General features: G+C 44.2%; 1 protein-coding gene across 1 annotated transcript in view; it reads left to right on the top strand.

Moving 5' to 3' along the window:
• scn12aa (sodium channel, voltage gated, type XII, alpha a) overlaps nucleotides 1-19,227 on the top strand; it is a 55,853-nt gene that overhangs the window by 28,871 nt on the left and 7,755 nt on the right. The window contains exons 12-19 of the mRNA XM_062551098.1: nucleotides 144-264; nucleotides 513-751; nucleotides 1,057-1,230; nucleotides 3,213-3,569; nucleotides 9,817-10,257; nucleotides 13,434-13,551; nucleotides 13,921-14,075; nucleotides 15,840-16,013. Of these exons, the coding sequence (XP_062407082.1) occupies nucleotides 144-264; nucleotides 513-751; nucleotides 1,057-1,230; nucleotides 3,213-3,569; nucleotides 9,817-10,257; nucleotides 13,434-13,551; nucleotides 13,921-14,075; nucleotides 15,840-16,013 (1,779 nt within the window). The remainder of the gene's footprint in view (nucleotides 1-143; nucleotides 265-512; nucleotides 752-1,056; nucleotides 1,231-3,212; nucleotides 3,570-9,816; nucleotides 10,258-13,433; nucleotides 13,552-13,920; nucleotides 14,076-15,839; nucleotides 16,014-19,227) is intronic.

Raw genomic sequence — 19,227 nt, forward strand, 5'->3', positions numbered from 1 at the left:
TGTTAATCTTTGTTTGTTTGTGTGCTCTATGAGGATATTCTGTTCACTTATCTATTTCTGTGTGTTCTGTGAGAACGGTGTGTTTGTGTTGACTCTATCATGATTTGTTGGTTTGTTTGTTTGTTTGTTTGTGTCAGGACCAGCCCTATCAGGAGAGCCCCATGACCCCAACGCCACACTCTCCTGATGGACAGGAGGAGGCTCCGCCCCTTCGCAGGAAGAGAGGCATGAGCTCCGTCAGCTTCTTCAGTGACGCCATAGATGGTGAGAACACACACACACACACACAAACACACACACACACAAACACACAAAATCACAACTGCTGTGTACATACATGCATACATTTAAACAATAAAAAAACAATCTTACACACTCGTATTCAAATTTAAACCATCTTAATCTTCACAATTCAAATCTGGACTATTACTAATACTCATCATAATATTCTTCCTCTCTCCCACTGCTCTATCTCTCTCTCTCTCTCTCTCTCTCTCTCCTCTGGGCTGCAGAGTTGGCGGAGGCTCAACAGAAGTGCCCCCCCTGCTGGTACGAGTTTGCGCAGAAGTACCTGGTGTGGACGTGCACGCCGGACTGGCTGCGGCTGAAGGAGTATGTGAAGGTGATGGTGATGGACCCCTTCCTGGACCTGGGCATCACCATCTGCATCGTGCTCAACACACTCTTCATGGCGCTGGAGCACTACCCCATGACCAACGAGTTCAACAAGATGCTGACCGTTGGCAACCTGGTGAGAAACTCACACACACACACACACACACACACAAATACATACATACACGTGCACGCAGGCACGCACACACACACACACACACACACACACAATTTTGTGGAAATTGAAATTGGTGATAACACACATGCAATAGTTGTGCTTACACACCTCCTTCTCTTCTCTTGCTTTCTCTTCTCTTCTCTTCTCTTCTCTTCTCTTCTCTTCTCTTCCCGCCTTCATTCCACTCTGTATCTCCCCATGGCCCCTTCTCACACCCGCCCCTTCCACTCCTCCCTGTCTTCTCTCCTCTCCCCTTTCTTCAGGTCTTCACGGGGATCTTCACCTTTGAGATGGTCTTCAAGCTGATCGCCATGGACCCTTACTACTATTTCCAGCATGGCTGGAACATGTTTGACGGGATCATCGTGTGCTTGAGCCTCGTAGAGATGGGTCTGTCTAATGTGGAGGGCCTCTCCGTGCTGCGCTCCTTCCGCCTGGTGGGTACCCCCTTTTCTGTCACCTCTGGTTTTAGACAGGCATTATCACTGGGCACCCCCTTCTCTGTCACTTTTTGTTTTAAACAGGCATTATCACTGGGCACCCCCTTTTCTGTCACCTCTGGTTTTAAACAGGCATTATCACTGGGCACCCCCTTTTCTGTCACCTCTGGTTTTAAACAGGCATTATCACTGGACATCTAAATCATGTTCTTGATAATATTGCTTTGGCATGCTTCACTATACTCTGTAGTAAGCATTTTGAATTTGGAAAGACATGCTTAACATGTCACACTTTAAGTACCCAGCTCAATAGGCCATGCTATATAGGCAGGTGGAAATTACAGTCCTATATGAGTAGCTCAACAACTAATAGTCGGCCTACATTCTGTATAGCTCCAAGACTTAAGTATAGCCCCGAAATCCTTAAGTATGTTACTGTAAAGCAACACTTAAGTATAGGACTGACATGTGTAAGTATGTTAAGCAACACTCAAGTATAGGCCTGACATGTGTAAGTACTGTATGTTAAAGCAACACTTAAGTATTAGGCCCGAAATGTGTCCTTTAGCAGAAGGCCTCCAGTCCTCTCCCTCTGATTCATCTGTTTACTGTGTCTCTGTGATTGTACATAATGTTCTATGAACTCTGCAGATGAACACCTGCCCTCTTTCATGCAAATAGACACAAATACACAAATACACACACACGCACGCACACACACACACACACACACACACACACACACACACACACACACACACACACACACACACACACACACACACACACACACACACACACACACACACAGCACAGAATTGTATTATCCTACCTCTGCCTAAGCCACAGTGCATTAGTGTAATTGACCAGTGAGCAGTGCCTGATGCTTGGAAGTAAGCAGGTTACACACATTCCTCTGGTGCCACCTCACTCAGGCAGGGAGGACACACAGCAGGCAAGAGACACACTCTCAAGTGCATACCGGCCTGGCCTCAGTGGGTCATGAGCAGGGGCCTCGGGATTGGGAGGATTATCAGAGATAATCAGAATAACAATCTTCCTCTGAAAAAGTATGGGTCCGGAATTTAGCATCGGAAGCTATGTTTTTTAATGGAATCATATGGGGGAAGTGGCTAACGTACCCTGAACAAATTCCTATTATGTGAAACTGCTTAGGTCACTTTCAATTAGACTACCACCATTATAATCTTTAACAGCTTTCCCTTATATTTTGTGACACAAATGACAGTTGTCCATTTAAGTGAATATGAGAATCTTTTATGCTAAAATACGGTTAGTCAATGTTCTGTCCTAGAAGAATTGACATGATTGGTTCAGAGTGATACATGTGATCTAAGCTAAAGCCAGTTATGTATTTTTTTCAAATGGGCAAACAGGTACTGTAAGATTGGCATCTTCCCCTATAAAAACATCACTGGTGTTAGCTTCAGCCAGTTAGCATTTCCAGTGTCTTTAAAATGGTGTCACTCAAGTGCTCACTTCTGCCCACATTTTTACAATCACTAGTTGACAAGGGAACGCTTATTGTTTATGTGGACTGTTTCTGACTAATTGGCTGGTTGTTAAAAAACAAGGGTGGAAGTGAGCACATGTGGAGCGCTATTTTTAAAGATGGTGGCAGCTCACTTGTTTGAATCTAAATATGTGGTATGCATCACCCAAGCTAAAGCTAGTTAACCATCCAACTTTATCAAAGGGGAAACTGCTAACCACTTGGAGCAGTTGTCACCTTGTTAGTGTGAAACACTGTCTGGTGTGATCATGTGCAAAATAGCTTACTGGGAGAAATGACATGATTACTTCATGGTCTCTTCAGCCAATTAACCACAGAATCAAACATGCATCCATTCAAAAACACCAAAATGTCACCAGTGTAACATCACTTGTTGAGTATATTGTCAATTGTGTCAACAAGCCATTCATATTCACTTGTTTTTTCCCCCACTGCTGTTTTGTAGCTGAGAGTCTTCAAGCTGGCCAAGTCCTGGCCCACGCTGAACACCCTCATCAAGATCATCGGCAACTCGGTGGGCGCCCTGGGCAACCTCACCCTCGTCCTGGCCATCATCGTCTTCATCTTCGCCGTGGTGGGCATGCAGCTGTTTGGCAAGAACTACCAGGACTGCGTGTGCAAGATCTCCAAGGACTGCTCGCTGCCCCGCTGGCACATGAAGGACTTCTTCCACTCGTTCCTGATCGTGTTCCGCGTGCTGTGCGGCGAGTGGATCGAGACCATGTGGGACTGCATGGAGGTGGCAGGACAGCCGCTCTGCATCCTGGTCTTCATGCTCGTCATGGTGATCGGCAACCTGGTGGTGAGTGAGTCACGCTGCTCCAACAGCTTGCTGGAGCTGCCGGAATACTTCACACAGAGAGTACTTGCGCAAAGAAAGGAAGCAGTTTCTTAAAGGCTTTTTGTTGGGGTGTTATTGAACAACAGGGAAGTTGTTGGGATACACCTATACGCCCATCCAAAGCTAGTTCGCTGTTTTTGTAGATGTTTTTGTCAATACGGCAACTGCTAGGAGTCATGTCTCCCAATGTTGTGACATTCTTGGCATGGACTGTGTGATCATGTGCATACTGGCCTCAGTAAGGTATTTTTCGCAGTATGGGTATTTTCCTTTAGGGGTGGAATGGGCATGGTGGTCCTTTTGGGTTGCATGGGGTAGGATTCTTTAGGGAGTGGTGGGCATTGTTCTTTTGGGGTTGAGTTGGCATGGGGTGGGCATTGTCCTTTTGGGGGGAATGGGCATGGCACTTCAGGGTTTGGGTGTCTGGTCGTGGTAAGTGGCTTGTGGACTATCATCACACACTGTGTGTGTGTGTGTGTGTGTGTGTGTGTGTGTGTGTGTGTGTGTGTGTGTGTGCACGTGCGTGAGCTCAGTTCCCCTTCTCTCTTCTAAGGGAACATGGCGACTGGGACTGGATGATGATGTGCATGAGTGTAGAGTTGCACAGCGTTTGTCCAGCAAGCCATATCATGGGAAAGTCAAGCTGTCAGCGATTGCACGCCTCTATGACCTCCTCCCTGCTGGCTCACTGCTGATTAGGGAACCTACTGTGTGCTTGAGCTCTTCCTACACATCTGAAAAAACCTCAGCCACAAGGTGTTGAGAATCACTTAAACGCTTTAAGGCTTGATAATTAGTGAAAGCTGAGAGATTAATAATTGTATCACTCTCAAATCTGTCTGGTCATTGAACTTAGAATCCCTTTCGCATGGTGGTGGTTTTACCCTTTTCAATGTACAGTATATTTATATCAATATGCTATTTATTATTTCTTTAAACTCTCATTGGCCTTGGCTCATTTTCTATGGAGAGCATAAAAAATAATTTCAATGACTGCACACGGTACGCTCCCCCTATCTATTACATACGTTATGAGGTGTTAATTGTGTCTACTCTAACCTGTAGTCATTTTAGGTGTTTGTAGGATGTGTGTGTGTGTGTGTGTGTCTGCATGTAAGTGCAATGTGTTGTTATTGTGGCTGTTGACCACAGCCTGCTCGGGCACTGTTATCTGTTATGATTAGATAGTGTTTCCTCCTCTGTCTCTGTTTTATGGCTGTATCCCGTCCTACACACACATGGGGTTTGTTGTGTGGCCCACGACTTAGATGAGAGTCAGAGAGGCATGTGTTTGTGTGTGTTCACTGTGTTGTGTATATTGGTCTGTGTGTGTGTGTGTATGTGTGTGTGTGTGTGTGTGTGTGTGTGTGTGTGTGGCACGGGTTTGTAGTCCCTTGGCTCCATAGCCAGGGATATGTCTGTGTCCAGATGTTGCCTGGCCCTCACAGCTGGACATTGGAAATTCTCATTTAAAGAGAAGGGATCAAGATAGGCTTCCCAGAACTGACACAATACCCTCTCACAGCAACCTCACCTGTGCATGGGGGCAAACAGAATCAAGATAACTAGTGTAATGTGTCGCTCTCGGTTCAAAGAGCAAGCTCTTCTGAGTGAGTGAGTGAGTGAGTGAGTAAGAGAAAGAGAGAGAGAGAGCGACAGACAGACAGACAGAGAGAGAGAGAAAGAGAGAGAGAGACCCGGGATGAGAGTTTTCATAGCTCAATTTGGTTGAATTTTAAAAGCCAACCCAGAAAAGATACCAAATGAAGAGCTGTTGTTGCTGAGCTCAGCCAAAAGATCTGTCTCTCACAAAGAGCCGGAGTTCCCATCACTAAAGATTACCCAATGTGACCGCATGCTCCTCCTGCTCTCAATCCCTTGTTTACGGACCGCCAGGACGAGACTGTTATTTTACTCACACAGACACACACACACACACACACACACACACACACACACACACACACACATCACACACACACACACACACACACACACACACACACACACACACACACACACACACACACACACACACACACACACACACACACACACACACACACACACTCGTGTGCACGCATGCATGCACACAAACACACAATGCATTGCATGGCATCGCATGCATGTACACAAACACACAATGCATTGCATGGCATGGCATGCATGTACACAAACACACGATGCATTGCATTATGTGTGCTCCTAATGGGGGATTCCCACACAAGGGAAATGTTTCCATCGGAATTATAGTCAAATGAATAGGAAATACGGTGAGTCACAAGGTTAGAAATGATCATTTTTAATTGAAAGAAATGATGTCCTTTGCTTTAGTCAAAGAATCCAGATGACGAAAAACTGAAAAAGGTACTACATACTGATGAATATTGACTGGGATGCTATAGCATGCTCAGCAGTCATATTGTGATGTGGGGGGCCTATGGGATTCTTTAGTGTGCAGAGTGGTCGTGCTGTGGTGTGGGGGTCCTATGGGATACTTGAGCTTGCGGAGCGATCAAACTGTGGTGTGGGGGTCCTATGGGATACTTGCGGAGCGGTCGTGCTGTGGTCCTTTGTCCAAAAAAAGGTTACCAGCGCAGTCAGCCTGTTTCCACAACCTTTGAACCTTTTCACAACCATGTCCGGTGTAGTGAGGGTAAAAAAGTGCTGACTCTAACAGAGTAATTAGTATAGCTGTGCAGCCAGATGGTATAATCAAGCATAAAATCCTCCATGAAAAATAGGATTTTATTTGGTCTAGGCAGAGGTGAGTAGCAGTGTTGAATGCCATTTTTCTTGGTACTGTAGGCTAAGGCTACTCAAAATAAGCCTGGAAATGCAGACCCAAATCTACAAAAGATTTAAGGTCTGGCTATGAGTAATGAAAATGGCCCAACTCAAGGGGCGGCACCAAGCATGCATTATGAAAATATCACTGCACACAAATCGAACACTACGACCAATGTTTACTGACTGATTCCAGACTTCAGCTCGCCTCTGGCCCACCTGTATCAGATACATCCAATGTGATTGGTGCAGCGCAGCTCCAAGGGGATGTGTAATGAGCATCATCTCGCGAGAACTCTTTATTCTCTCTTTATCTCCGCATCCTCTCTTTGTCTCTACATAATTGAGTCATGACTTAACAACCGGATAGCATGCTGAGTGTGTGGTTGTGATGCTGGCGGTGAGGCAACTGTATTAGGCAGCCATGACAGACTCCAGGTCAGCTTTAAACAGAGCTATTCCTGTCCTCTCTCTGTGTGTGTGTGTGTGTGTGTGTGTGTGTGTGTGTGTGTGCGCGCGCCACACCAGGCCGTATAGGGTCAGACACAGACTCTGAAGTAGGGTAATGCTGAAGAAGAGCTAATACACAGATACACAGACCTACAGGCACCCGTCTGTCTGGGCTGCTGATCTTTGCTGTGTTTCACTGTTAAAGAGCACGGATTTACCAGATCAAGTCCTGTCCAACATCAGCCAAACACCTGTCACACACGCAACCTCTCTCCCTCTCTCTCTCCCTCTCTCTTTCTCTCTCTGTGTCCTACCGGGCAAACACCTGTCACACTTCCTATCTTTTATTATCTCTCCTCTTTTTCTTTCTTTTTCTCATCTTCCTCTTTGGCTCCCTGTCTGTCCCTGTGTCAGACATCAGATAGGCAGTTGCCTTATACCCACCCTCTCTATCTTTCTCTTTCGGCCTTTCTCAGTTTCCACATCTCTCTCTCTTGCTCTCTCTTTGTTTGTCTCTGTTTCTGTCTCTCTCTCTCTCACTCCTGCCAAACTTTCTCTTTCTGTTTTTCTCCGTTTCTGTATGTGTCTCTCTCTGTCTCTATATCCCTGTCTCTCCCTCTCTCTCTCTGATACCCCACCACCCCCCTGTTTGTCTTTGGGACTTTATACGGGGTAGATACAATCATGATCCAGATTACACAATTCAACCAAAACCAAAAAGCAGTGAAATTAGGATTTTCCACCCATCTTCAAATTCAGTATGCAGCTCTGTGAGTTACTGAAAATAAAAGTTGTGCTTTAGTTCATGTGAAGTGCTTTGCATGTAAATCTCACTAAACCATCCCAGTTCTAGAACCAGCACAGGCATAGACCGGTAATATCCTGTAAATGGTTTTACATTCTAATCAAACTTATGGCGTGGACACATTACACGATTTCAGCCCGATTTTGGCCCGAATTTGTCGTGACCGACAAGTTTACAGCATCGTAACCGATTTCAAATGGTCGGGCACGACATCGAACGCGGAGTGAATCTTATAATGTGACATGCTTCACGACTTGCAATTTGTCGTTCACGACGTTCTAAAACAGCCCGACAAAAAGTCTGGCTTGTCAGAAATTTGACGGGAGTCGTATGACGCGACCGACACTTTCGGTGTATGTGGCCACTCTACCGACCAAGACGCGGAGAGGTTTTCATGGTTCTAAAATCGTATAGTGTGACATGTTAGATCGTAAACGACAATCGTGAACGACAAAAAAATCGTATAGTCTGACCAGGCCATTAGTCTGGTCTCTCAATTTCTAACCTGGTCTGCCTAGTCATTTACCCTGGTATGAAACAGGTGCTTTGACAAAGTAACTCACTGTAAAGATGAGGGCAAGGCAAAGTCTTTATCAGTATCCCCACCCCTGGACATCTGGCTTCAGTAGTGAACACCAGTTATGAGCTGTGCAACAGGAGCGCAGTCGGATCAGAGCATTGGCCTAGAAGCACAAAATATCTGCAGGGAAGAACTCCAGAGAATCCCATGAAAGCTTTTTTGTCTCTCTTCAGTCCACCACATACACACACACACACACACACACACACACACACACACTCTCTCTCTCTCTCTCTTTCTCCCACACACACACACACACACACTCACACTTAAATGTTATATAAACACAAAACGTATACACAAAAATGCACACCCATGCACTCACCAATAGACACACACACACACACACACAGACAGACACACAACATCCACTTTGCAGTCTCGGGTCATGCTATGACCGCTGGAGATTACACCAGCTGCCTGGGGCGCATTATGAGGTCAGAGGTCACATACCAACCAATCAGCTGTCCTCGTTTCTATGGTCATTCACTGGGTGTTCAATCAGCTGTCTTCATTTCTATGCTCACTCACTGGGCGTCCAATCAGCTGTCCTTGTTTCAGCCCTCACTCATAGGGCGCCTCTGGAAGCCACCCTCAGAGATGATCTCATTACACACACACACACACACACACACACACACACACACACACACACACACACACATACACACACACACACACATACGTACACAAAACGGTCCGAAAATGAACATCTGGATGGAGATCATTTTACCCTTACAAATGTGTAGTATTACTATTTACCTCGCTCAATGTGGACAGGGCACACACCAGTCACATAGATCACAGCAGATGTGATCCCCTATGACCTGTTTTATAGTCATCGTGTTTGATGCACTGCAATAGTACTATAAGTTAAAGGAATAGTTCGGAATTTTGGACATATGACCTAATTTCCAACTTAGTTGGAATATATTTAGTTATAATAATAGTTATAGGTTGGTGGAGACCATTTTCAGTGAATTTCTGCCCTTCCTTAAGTTGTAGTGTTCATCTGGTGCTAATCTGGTGTTGCGATAACACAAGTCAACCGTAACATCCAGCCTGCCACAAATAAATGAAACAAATAAATGATAACGTCAGACTATCGATACACATGTCTGTGTTGATAGAACAATGTTAAAAATAAAATCTTCCATCGCATTGCAATAGCCTATACTTTGTTCCCTGTATGGCAGTAGTGGATTGATATTGAGAAACTAGTCCCTCAAAATGTAATAAATCATTGAGTTGCAAGGTTAGTTTTATTTCTAAAATTATTTTATCAACACGGACATGTACATCGATAGTCTGACGTTTTAATTTACTTGTCTCGGGTGTGCTGTGGAGTGAGTAAGACTGTTTTGGATGTTACCGTTGAAATGTGTTAGCTCAGAACCAGCTTAGCAAAGGGGAACGCTGCAATTTAAGGAAGGGGTTAAACGCGATAAAAACTGTCTCCATCGACCTATATCACCTCGGCAAAGTTGGAAATGAGGTCCTATGTCCACAATTCCGTACTATTCCTTTAATGCATGTGGATGCCACTGTTAATTTTCCCTCTCTCTCTCTCCCTCCCTCTTGCTCAGGTGTTGAATCTGTTCTTGGCCCTGTTACTGAGTTCCTTCAGCTCAGATAACCTGTCGGCCCCAGACGATGACGGTGAAATGAACAACATGCAGATCGCCATCGCACGCATCCACAGCGGCATTAGCTGGCTGGGAACCTTCTGCCACGAGCTCTGCAGCGGAGACTTCCGGAGGAAGCAACAGAAGGCGAAGGAGGCCTCGCTAAACACCGAGCATCCCACCGTCACCGCCACGGGCAACCACGTGGACTGCAACGGCGTTGTGGGAGTAATCGGCCGCTACGGGGAGATCTACGTCATCCCTGACGAGGGCGAGGACAGCTACATGACTAACCCCACCATCACCATCACTGTGCCCATCGCCCCTGGGGAGTCGGACGTGGAGTTTCTCGAGGAGGAAGAGGAGGAGACAGAGTCGTCAGAGGATGATGAGAGCAAAGCGGTGAGATTTGTTTTTCCCCGTCATTTTCTCTGGCCAATACGAAATAAGGGTGGTTATTCAGATACAGTAGATATATATCGACCTGGGCCAGACTCGAACCTGGGTCCCCATGGTGGTTGGGTGGGTGGTACGGACGTGCCCCCATTGTTCAGAATGTTTTGGTCATCTGAGAAAAAGGATAATAACTTCTGAAGTTGTTCGAAAGCCTAAAATCCCGTCTTTAATCAGACCATCAGATTTAGACCAGATTTTATGCTGATAGTGGGAATAACATATCATAACAACTTAACAATCAATGTTCCTGTCTATTACAGGGCAGGGATTGGTTGTGGGATTAAGGATAGATCGTATTTTTTGTACAATGCGCACCAATGTGCTATTATACAGCACTACTTTAATGCAATATAATGTACTCAGTGGCGTCATTACAATGCAATAAGTGCAGGTTTCTCACAGGGCAGTGGAAACCTTTAAAGATGATGGTGGCCGTTTGGCTAAAACTCTGGAGGAACCCTCTCCAGTGTTTCGTGCAGTCTTACCCCTGTTCTGTTTGGTGACGGGCTCAGGGGCTGGCCAAGGCTTAGTGTCATGCTCTGCTCTGGACCACTTGTGAAATGCTTTTAGATTTACAGCACAGCAAAGCTGATTTGTGACAGAGAGACAATGTTACACTGCATTACACGAGCATGCCCGAAGTGCCCTGAATTCAGATGGAGCAAACTCTGACCCTAAAACAAGCATTACTTGTGCTTCTGTCAGAATAAGCCAATGCCAGGCATTTGTACATTACCAACACAGGGATGCACCTCTGGCTAATGCTAGTCTGATTAGCCTGATTAAAATACTGCAGCTTTAAGTGTGCTGCTGATGAGAGCTGTGGCTTGGCGTGTCCCTACAAGAGATAAGGTCGAAGGTCAGTGGGATGAGAGAGCAGCACGCGAAGGGTGGGTTTGGGGGACAGATTACGCTGGGGGTCGTAAATGGATGTGGATGAAGTGGTGTTTCCGGATGCCTAATCTGATAATCTGTCAAGCAGACAAGGTGATCTCCTCTCAACTCACAGATGCAGTTACATAACAGCGCATTGGGGTGGGAGGGGGCCAGGGAGTGCCCTCAAGTATTTCTCTATTTCCTTTTCTTATCTATTACTGACATAATCATTGCGTGTCGTTTGGTTTAGATATTTATGATTAGAATACTGTTGCATTTGCTCCATTGGTGAGATGGTTGCTCTTAAATTATGAGGCCTCTTTTGGACCAAACCACTTTATTTTGTACCAGGGCCAGTACAAGCTATTTTGTTAATGTGCCTTCACCATAAACCAACTCCAAAGGCCTCGTTCAACAGGCAGCGGAGGCATTTCAAGTGCATTTTCTGAACTGCTTCCTGATGACATAACTGTACAAATATCTGGATCAAACAATGCAGAGCAGGACAGAGGTCAGAATAGCTATTTCCATCATCTGCACCGACCATAATAAGCAGTTACTGTAGCTGAAGCTATCACAGCTAGTAGCCTGGTTGCGTTAGCTGCTGGCTGTAGCAACTGTAGCAACTGTAGCAAGCTGGCTGTAGCACCCATTGTTTTTGGAAGGTTTTCGTACCAACAGAGATCTATGTCAAAACTTGCCGTATTTCTTCTTTATGTTATGATAACTTGATTTGAATGTTTACATTTTGTTGAAATTTGAAAGTTTAAACATAGTAAAGTCAACTAGTTTTTTGAAGTTGAAATTGTTGCTGGGACGGACGACGTGTTGACGGAATGTTTTTTTTTTTAGAATTAAAATCACACAACAAATTACAAATGTATTCCTTTTTGAATAATTTAACTCACCCACTCTACTTTTGGCTGATAACTAAAGCTGTCATTTCCTGTTCTGTCTTACTCCCTTAAATACTGCCATAGTGGCATTAAGTGTTAGCCACTGCTGCTAATGTGGTTACTGTTTCCAAGGCAACCAGCTGTGTTGGTTGTTGATAGTCGAACAGAAGGGCGCAGCCTGGCCTCTGAGGGCTCGATCGCTCGCCCCCGTGCCCTGTTGTGTAACAGCCACTCCCAGCAGGACGCCGACTGCTTTCGTAACTGTCACGTTGGGCCCGCAAGCCCAGAGGAGAGAGCCCAGTCCAAAAAAGACAGCGGCAGCCATTAACACAGAAACACTTGCATATTATGTGCGCGCGCACACACACAGACACACACACACACACACACACACACACACACACACTCACATGTACAGATACATTTGCAAACAAATGCATACATGCACTAGCATGGTAAAATAAAGCTGAACTGAACAGAGAGAGAGAAAAGAGAGACAGATGTTAGTAATAGAAGTATTGGCAATATAACTCCATTACAGAGGATTCACTTCTTCCTTGCGGAGATGTAAACCATAACCAAACTCTAATCCCCAAGCTAGCGAAGCAGTAGCCTCTGCACTCGTTCCTTAGTGTGGGATTAGCGATATTGGATTAAGGAAGCACCTCTGTACCAGTAATCCCAGTCAGACATTTTAAATATGTTTCCATTACTGCACTGAAAATCTCATCAAAATTGCATTAAGATGCCTGATGGTGCTCTACAGGAGGCTGTTCTGCTTGCACACAGGACTGGAGAATCCCCTGGTGCTAGCAGGCGTTAGCATTAGCATCATGTTGTCATCAGTGCCATTGGAAGTCTACTTGAGCTGTCTGAGATTATGCTCAGGGGTCACTGACCTCTTGGAAACCAGATGTTGATGCGTGTGTTTGTGTGTTTGCTTTGGTGTTTAAGTAGGTTTCAGATTTACGCCCTATCCCATATCAGTTCTATATGGTCAATGCATGTTGTTTACATCCATGAAAGCTTCTTCCATGTTTCTCTGACTAATCTTAACTCTGATTTATTCATATAAATCTAATCATGATGTAATGTTTACAAACACTGGCTAATGGATTAATGGACATGATGCATGGTGTACTTAAGTTAGTCATCATCACAGATGCACGTTTCCCAGTAATACAGGTTTCATCAGAATCGTTTGAAAAGCATTCCTGGAAAGGAAGGATTAATAAGTGCTCAAACTTATCTTTTTACTACAGTATTTATTTACATTCTTGCGGTCTAGTTTCTGTGAAGCATGGCGTTTACTTAAAGCTGTACTCACAGCACTATTTCCTGTTTGCACAGGAAGTGATTAGCTTGTCTGAGGGGAGCACAGTGGACCTGCGGAGACCAGGGGAGATAGAGGAGGATTATTCCGAGATGGGAGACGATGCCATGGATCCGGACGACTGTTTCCCTGAGTGTAAGCTCTATAGCACAACCTCATGACTTAAGGGCCTTCATTTAAATGATGTGCAAAGTCCAAATTCTAAAGTGTAGTTAGAGCCAGTTTGATAACCTTCTAAAGAGTCATGAAAGTTAATTCAATAATGTTCCAAATCTATTCATTGATTTAGTGCCAGGAGAAATATCATAAGTAAAAAACATTGGTGGGTCAGCTCAATCCTCCCACATGGCGGACAATATAGCTTTAGTTTGTTATGCACAAGACATTTTTGCTCATATTTCTCTCTCTCTCTCTCTATTTGTTTATGTCTTTATCTCTGTGTGGGCCCCTAATTGTACTGTAAAATCCATCATGGATCTGTTACCTGGTGTGTTGATTGTCCAGTCTGTGTGCGGCACTGTAAGTGCTGTGAGATCGACACCACCCGGGGGATGGGCCAGGCCTGGTGGAGACTGAGGAAGACCTGCTTCCAGATTGTGGAGCACAGCTGGTTCGAGACCTTCATCATCTTCATGATCCTCCTCAGCAGCGGAGCTCTGGTGAGAGAAGAGAGAGAGAGTGTGTGTGTGTGTGTGTGTGTGTGTGTGTGTGTGTGTGTGTGTGTGTGTGTGTGTGTGTGTGTGTGTGTGTGTGTGTGTGTGTGTGTGTGTGTGTGTGTGTGTGTGTGTGTGTGTGTGTGTGTGTGTGTGTGTGTGTGTGTGTGTGTGTGTGTGTGTGTGTAAACGTATGTGTGTAAATGAGTGTGATTATACTGTATGTAAGTATATGTGAGTATGGTTGAGATAAATGTGTGTGTGGTTGTTTGTTTGTGTTTGTGAATGTTTATGCAGCCTAATCTTAGTCTGAGGTCCAACCTCCTCCCTTTTCCACCTCTGCGTGCTTTCGGCTGCAGCCAGCCCTGATAACCACTGCAGCTGCTACTGTATCCACCCAGGCCCTGATCTGTCCGTGGTTCCCTGCTCCAGGTCCTCTGGAGTCACCAGCTATCTGGGGCATCTCCATGGCTTAATCCCCTTCTACCACACACAGAGACCTCCAGAGCAGCCATATGTTGGTGATGGAAACCCCTGACCTGAACTGCAGCTCTAAAGCTAACTTTGAGTTTTAAATCCTTAGGAAGCTCAGCGCTAAAGCTAACCTTTATTGATAACTCATCAGGAAGCTCAGCGCTAAAGCTAACCTTTAGTTATAACTCATCAGGAAACTCAGCGCTAAAGCTAACCTTTAGTTATAACTCATCAGGAAACTCAGATGAGCTTAGGCTCCAGAGTTGCTAACCCTTAATTATGACTCCTCAGAAACCATTGTACTTAGACTCTAATGTCGCTGGTTTAACTTAAGTCTGTCAACGCCCTTTTCACTGTTCTAGGTCTCCACAAACTGAATGCTCCACTTACAAACCCAAGAGTTCATACCTGCATGTCTCTTTTTCTCATGTCTCAATAATGACAGCCCAAAGCATTTCACCCAGCATTTCAATTATTTTCTTTGGGCTATTTTAGAGCTCCGGTTTGTCTCTCAGTAGTGCACAGTGACGTGTCATGTCCCAGTAAACCTACAGTAAATCCTGACCATGAACTCCATCTCTGTGGAATTGTGCTGACTGGTAATTCTCTGTCCACTAATCGTACATCTGGGCAGAGAATTACACATTGAACCTCTGCCCCTGACTCACCATCTTGCTGACTATGATCACTGAAGTGACCTCAGGCATCACTGTGACCCCAGCAGTGGTGGATAAAGACACCAGCAGTTCCTGATCATTAAAATGCTCTCACTGCAGTGTATGAGATATACAATTATGAGTATATAGTTACAGTGGGGAGATCATGTATTTGATACCATGCTAAAGTTGCCTAAAAAGAGAAATATGTTAAATTCCTCTATTTAGCCAACTTTAGCATGGTATAAATACATGTTTTCCCCACTGTATGAGTAGAAATGTGTAACAGTATGTTATTAGTGTCAAAAGGAACTATATTTGTTCGGTGTTACATTAACAAACATGAAATTATTCATCCATTTAGTAAGTTATCCAATTATGTAATGATTTATATGCTCATCCATGAATCATTTGATGAGGGATCCCCTAGTTTATTTGACATGTAGTGTAATTACCCTTCCAAACCAGGCAGTGTAGCTTCCATTAATCCATCCATCCACCAATCTATCCATTTATCCATCCATCCACCACCAATCTATCCTATCCATCTATCCATCCATCAATCCATCTATCCATCCATCCATCCACTCACGTGAATGATGATAACCTCAGGCTAAGCAGGCATGTCCATGTGATGCAGGCATTTGAGGACATCTACATCGAGCAGAGGAAAGTGGTGAAAGTCATCCTGGAGTATGCTGATAAGGTGTTCACCTACATCTTTGTGCTGGAGATGTTCCTCAAGTGGACTGCCTACGGCTTCAAGAAGTATTTCACCAACTACTGGTGCTGGCTGGATTTCCTCATTGTGGATGTGAGTATGACGATGAGACTCATCTCTCTCCTCTCTTCCTCCTAAGTGCCCATTGCCCAAGCCTGGTTCACGTGTCACTGCCTCAGTTAGGCTCAGGATTAGGCTCAGGTGTCCAAGGGAGATTTGCGGAGCCTTGTGGAAATATCCAAGGGAAGGTTATCAATTCAGATTGCTCAATATAATTTATAACTACTTGTGCATAATATATACAGTGAAACCGTATATATTAATAATGTACATATAATGATATACACAGTGAAACATCTAATGTCTTTTTATCTTTTTGAATGATCTGCACTACATAAAGAGGAACTCAGTCAGACTTAAAGTTTGGGTATTGGATTTGCAAAACGGCCGGCAGATTTTGAAAATACACGACTCAAACAGTCCAACCCTTTTTACCTCCACCCACATGGACGCTCATTCATGCACGAGCGAGAATTCAGATGCGTGAGAGCGAGCCAGGCTAGGCACTTGACAGGGGCAGAGCTGTATAATATGAAAAGCCAGCCCTACCGCCGGCCATTAGGAAATTCTAAAACAATGATGCTTTTTAATACACCAAAATAACAATTGATAAATGAACCTCACATTTTTCAGTAGCCATAGGTGTGTGTATTTGAACAGAATCTGGTTTGGTTCTTACCGGGGCTCTTACCTCCTGAAATATCCGAGTTTAGTGCTGGTCCGGTGGTTCGCCTATTCACCTATTTTGTTTCATCCTTACAACACTCTTCGAGTCACGCTAAAATGTCATTTTTGGTACATACTGTAGCTTATTTATTGTGTGGGTGCATGAGTTTCTGTACGAAATCCACCGTCTTAGTTTGTATAGAAATGAAGTGACACACAACAAGGGTGGACAAAGGGGACGCACAGTAGGTCTAGTTGGTTTCGTTTTAGCACTGGCTCTGGCTGACGAGCTTTGAATATGTGCACGAAAGTGTCACGTGCGCGGGGGGGAGGAGTACGACGGTTAGATTGACGAACGAGTGAAATGATGCTAGCGGGTAAAGAATATAATTGGCTGGAGTTTGTCGAACCCTGCCCGTTCCACAGATGATTGACGTGTTTAATTTCCATTTCAGTGCTTCCAACTCAGTGGCTGTAAGTGGGTTAGGAATAGGATTTCAAGTGATTTGGCAAAAGTGGCCAAAAGCGAATTCCATACCCTACCTTTAAGAGGTTACAGAAACTCTTCTAGCTGTCAGAAAAATCATCTCAGCATTGAGTCTTATTCTGTTCAGGTACAAATTAATGCAGACCTCTTGCAGTGCACATTGTCATCCATTTGTAAGACCTAAATTGTGTTTCCATCTGATTTTAGTTTGTAGTCAATCCTGTTTAGATCCAGGAGGTGTCCTGGATTTACGGATGGATAAAGAAACAGGTTACTCACTGTGTGGGAGTGAGATATGGAACATTTGATATGCAACCATGTAATGTCCTTGCTTCTTTCATTGACTACATCCATGTGTATTATGTGGATAAAATGATAAACGTGCATGCACCTTTTCTCCCCTCACACACACACACAAACACACACACACACACACACACACACACACACACACACACACACACACACACACACACACATACACTCACACGCAGCAAATCCAGCCTCAAACCCACACCAGGACAAATCTTAGGCAACACAGTGACAAACACATGGCAACACAGTGTCAATTAATGGCATGGCAACACAGTGTTAATTAATGCCATGGCAACACTGTGACAAACACATGGCAACACAGTGACAAACACATGACAATCCCATGGCAACCTCCCTCATTCTGTTTCCTCTGGTTTCACCCTGTCGGTGGGCCCCTAACAGATCACCACACACACCTCTAACGATAGGGTAAGTTCATAGGTCAAAGGTTAAAAGGTGAGTAGCGGCTCAGGGCGGAGCCGGCGCCTGCCTCAGCGCCCCGACCGACTGCCTGTGTGTCTGCCTCTCCTGTTCATGGGGCGATATCAAAAGCCACTGTCTCGTCCTCACTCGGCCTTATTTCACTACGGAAGTTATACATAAAACCACACAAGGCCTCTTTGAAGGCCACTCTTTTGTGTTTTCGCACCAGACTTTGGCTTTTATATCGTATGACAGTCCGTGTGATCATGTAACCTAACTTTTATCTACAGAAGATTTAGGATTTTCTGGTCATGTTTACATTTGCTCAGGTTGTGTCACTCTCTTGGGTAGGTGGCTTTTGGGCTTTTCTGTCTGGTGAAGATGTATAATGTTACAAATGACAATGGCAATGACAGGCATTTGCTTGAGAAACAAGAAACTGAAGCATGTTTAGGATGTGGACACATTCAAAGATACTGTACATTAATTCTGTTCATGATCAAATAGCTTACACTAGGTCAAGGCATTCACATGATGACTAGTAATGTTAAAATGCAAAAGTTTAAGTAGCTACAGATATCTGTGCATATTTCTGTATTTAATACATGGAAATTAATGTATTTATTATAATCATTCAATTTCTGTCTTTATATGTAGTATTGTTTATTAGATGTCCAAATAAGGAGTGTCAGAGCTAAAGAGATTTATAAAATTATGTGAATTAAATATCTTCTTTAGATATATTCAAAGGAATCCATTTAACTTTCTTTTATAAAGAAATACTTGGGACCGATGTGCCTGGTTTGTATATGAGAACAGACCAGGCCTTGATTCAACGCCAGTATCCACATTGGCCACACCGGATACTTATTTGGCTACACTAAACAACTGGACCATGCCATTGGCAAAAACACACGATAATAAAATGCTGATCAAGTTTCTAAAATTCTTTATAAAAAAGCCCTCACTCTATTTGATATACATGCATATGGATAATGTATGCAATCTATGCATGTATAGGTGAGTATGTGTCTATTGTCTGTGTCGCCACCTGTGTTGTGAGACGGCATGTACACATACTGGTCCATGGTGTATCCTCATCGTGTACGTGTTTGACTCCATTCAACGGCCTCATACTCACCTCCAATCATCGTCTTCTCCAATGGGCCATTCGACAGCGAAACCCCACATAAGTGTTCTGAATATGCCATACTGTTGTCTATGAATGTAGAATAGAGTGGAAGTGATTGGTACTAAAAATGAATCCAAAACACAACAAATCAAACTAAAAACAATACCTCCAAAACTTGATTTATAAATTGCTCTAAATTCCACCGAAACTCAATGAAACTAAAC

Source organism: Sardina pilchardus, chromosome 2, assembly GCF_963854185.1.
Source record: "Sardina pilchardus chromosome 2, fSarPil1.1, whole genome shotgun sequence".
Lineage (NCBI taxonomy): Eukaryota > Metazoa > Chordata > Actinopteri > Clupeiformes > Clupeidae > Sardina > Sardina pilchardus.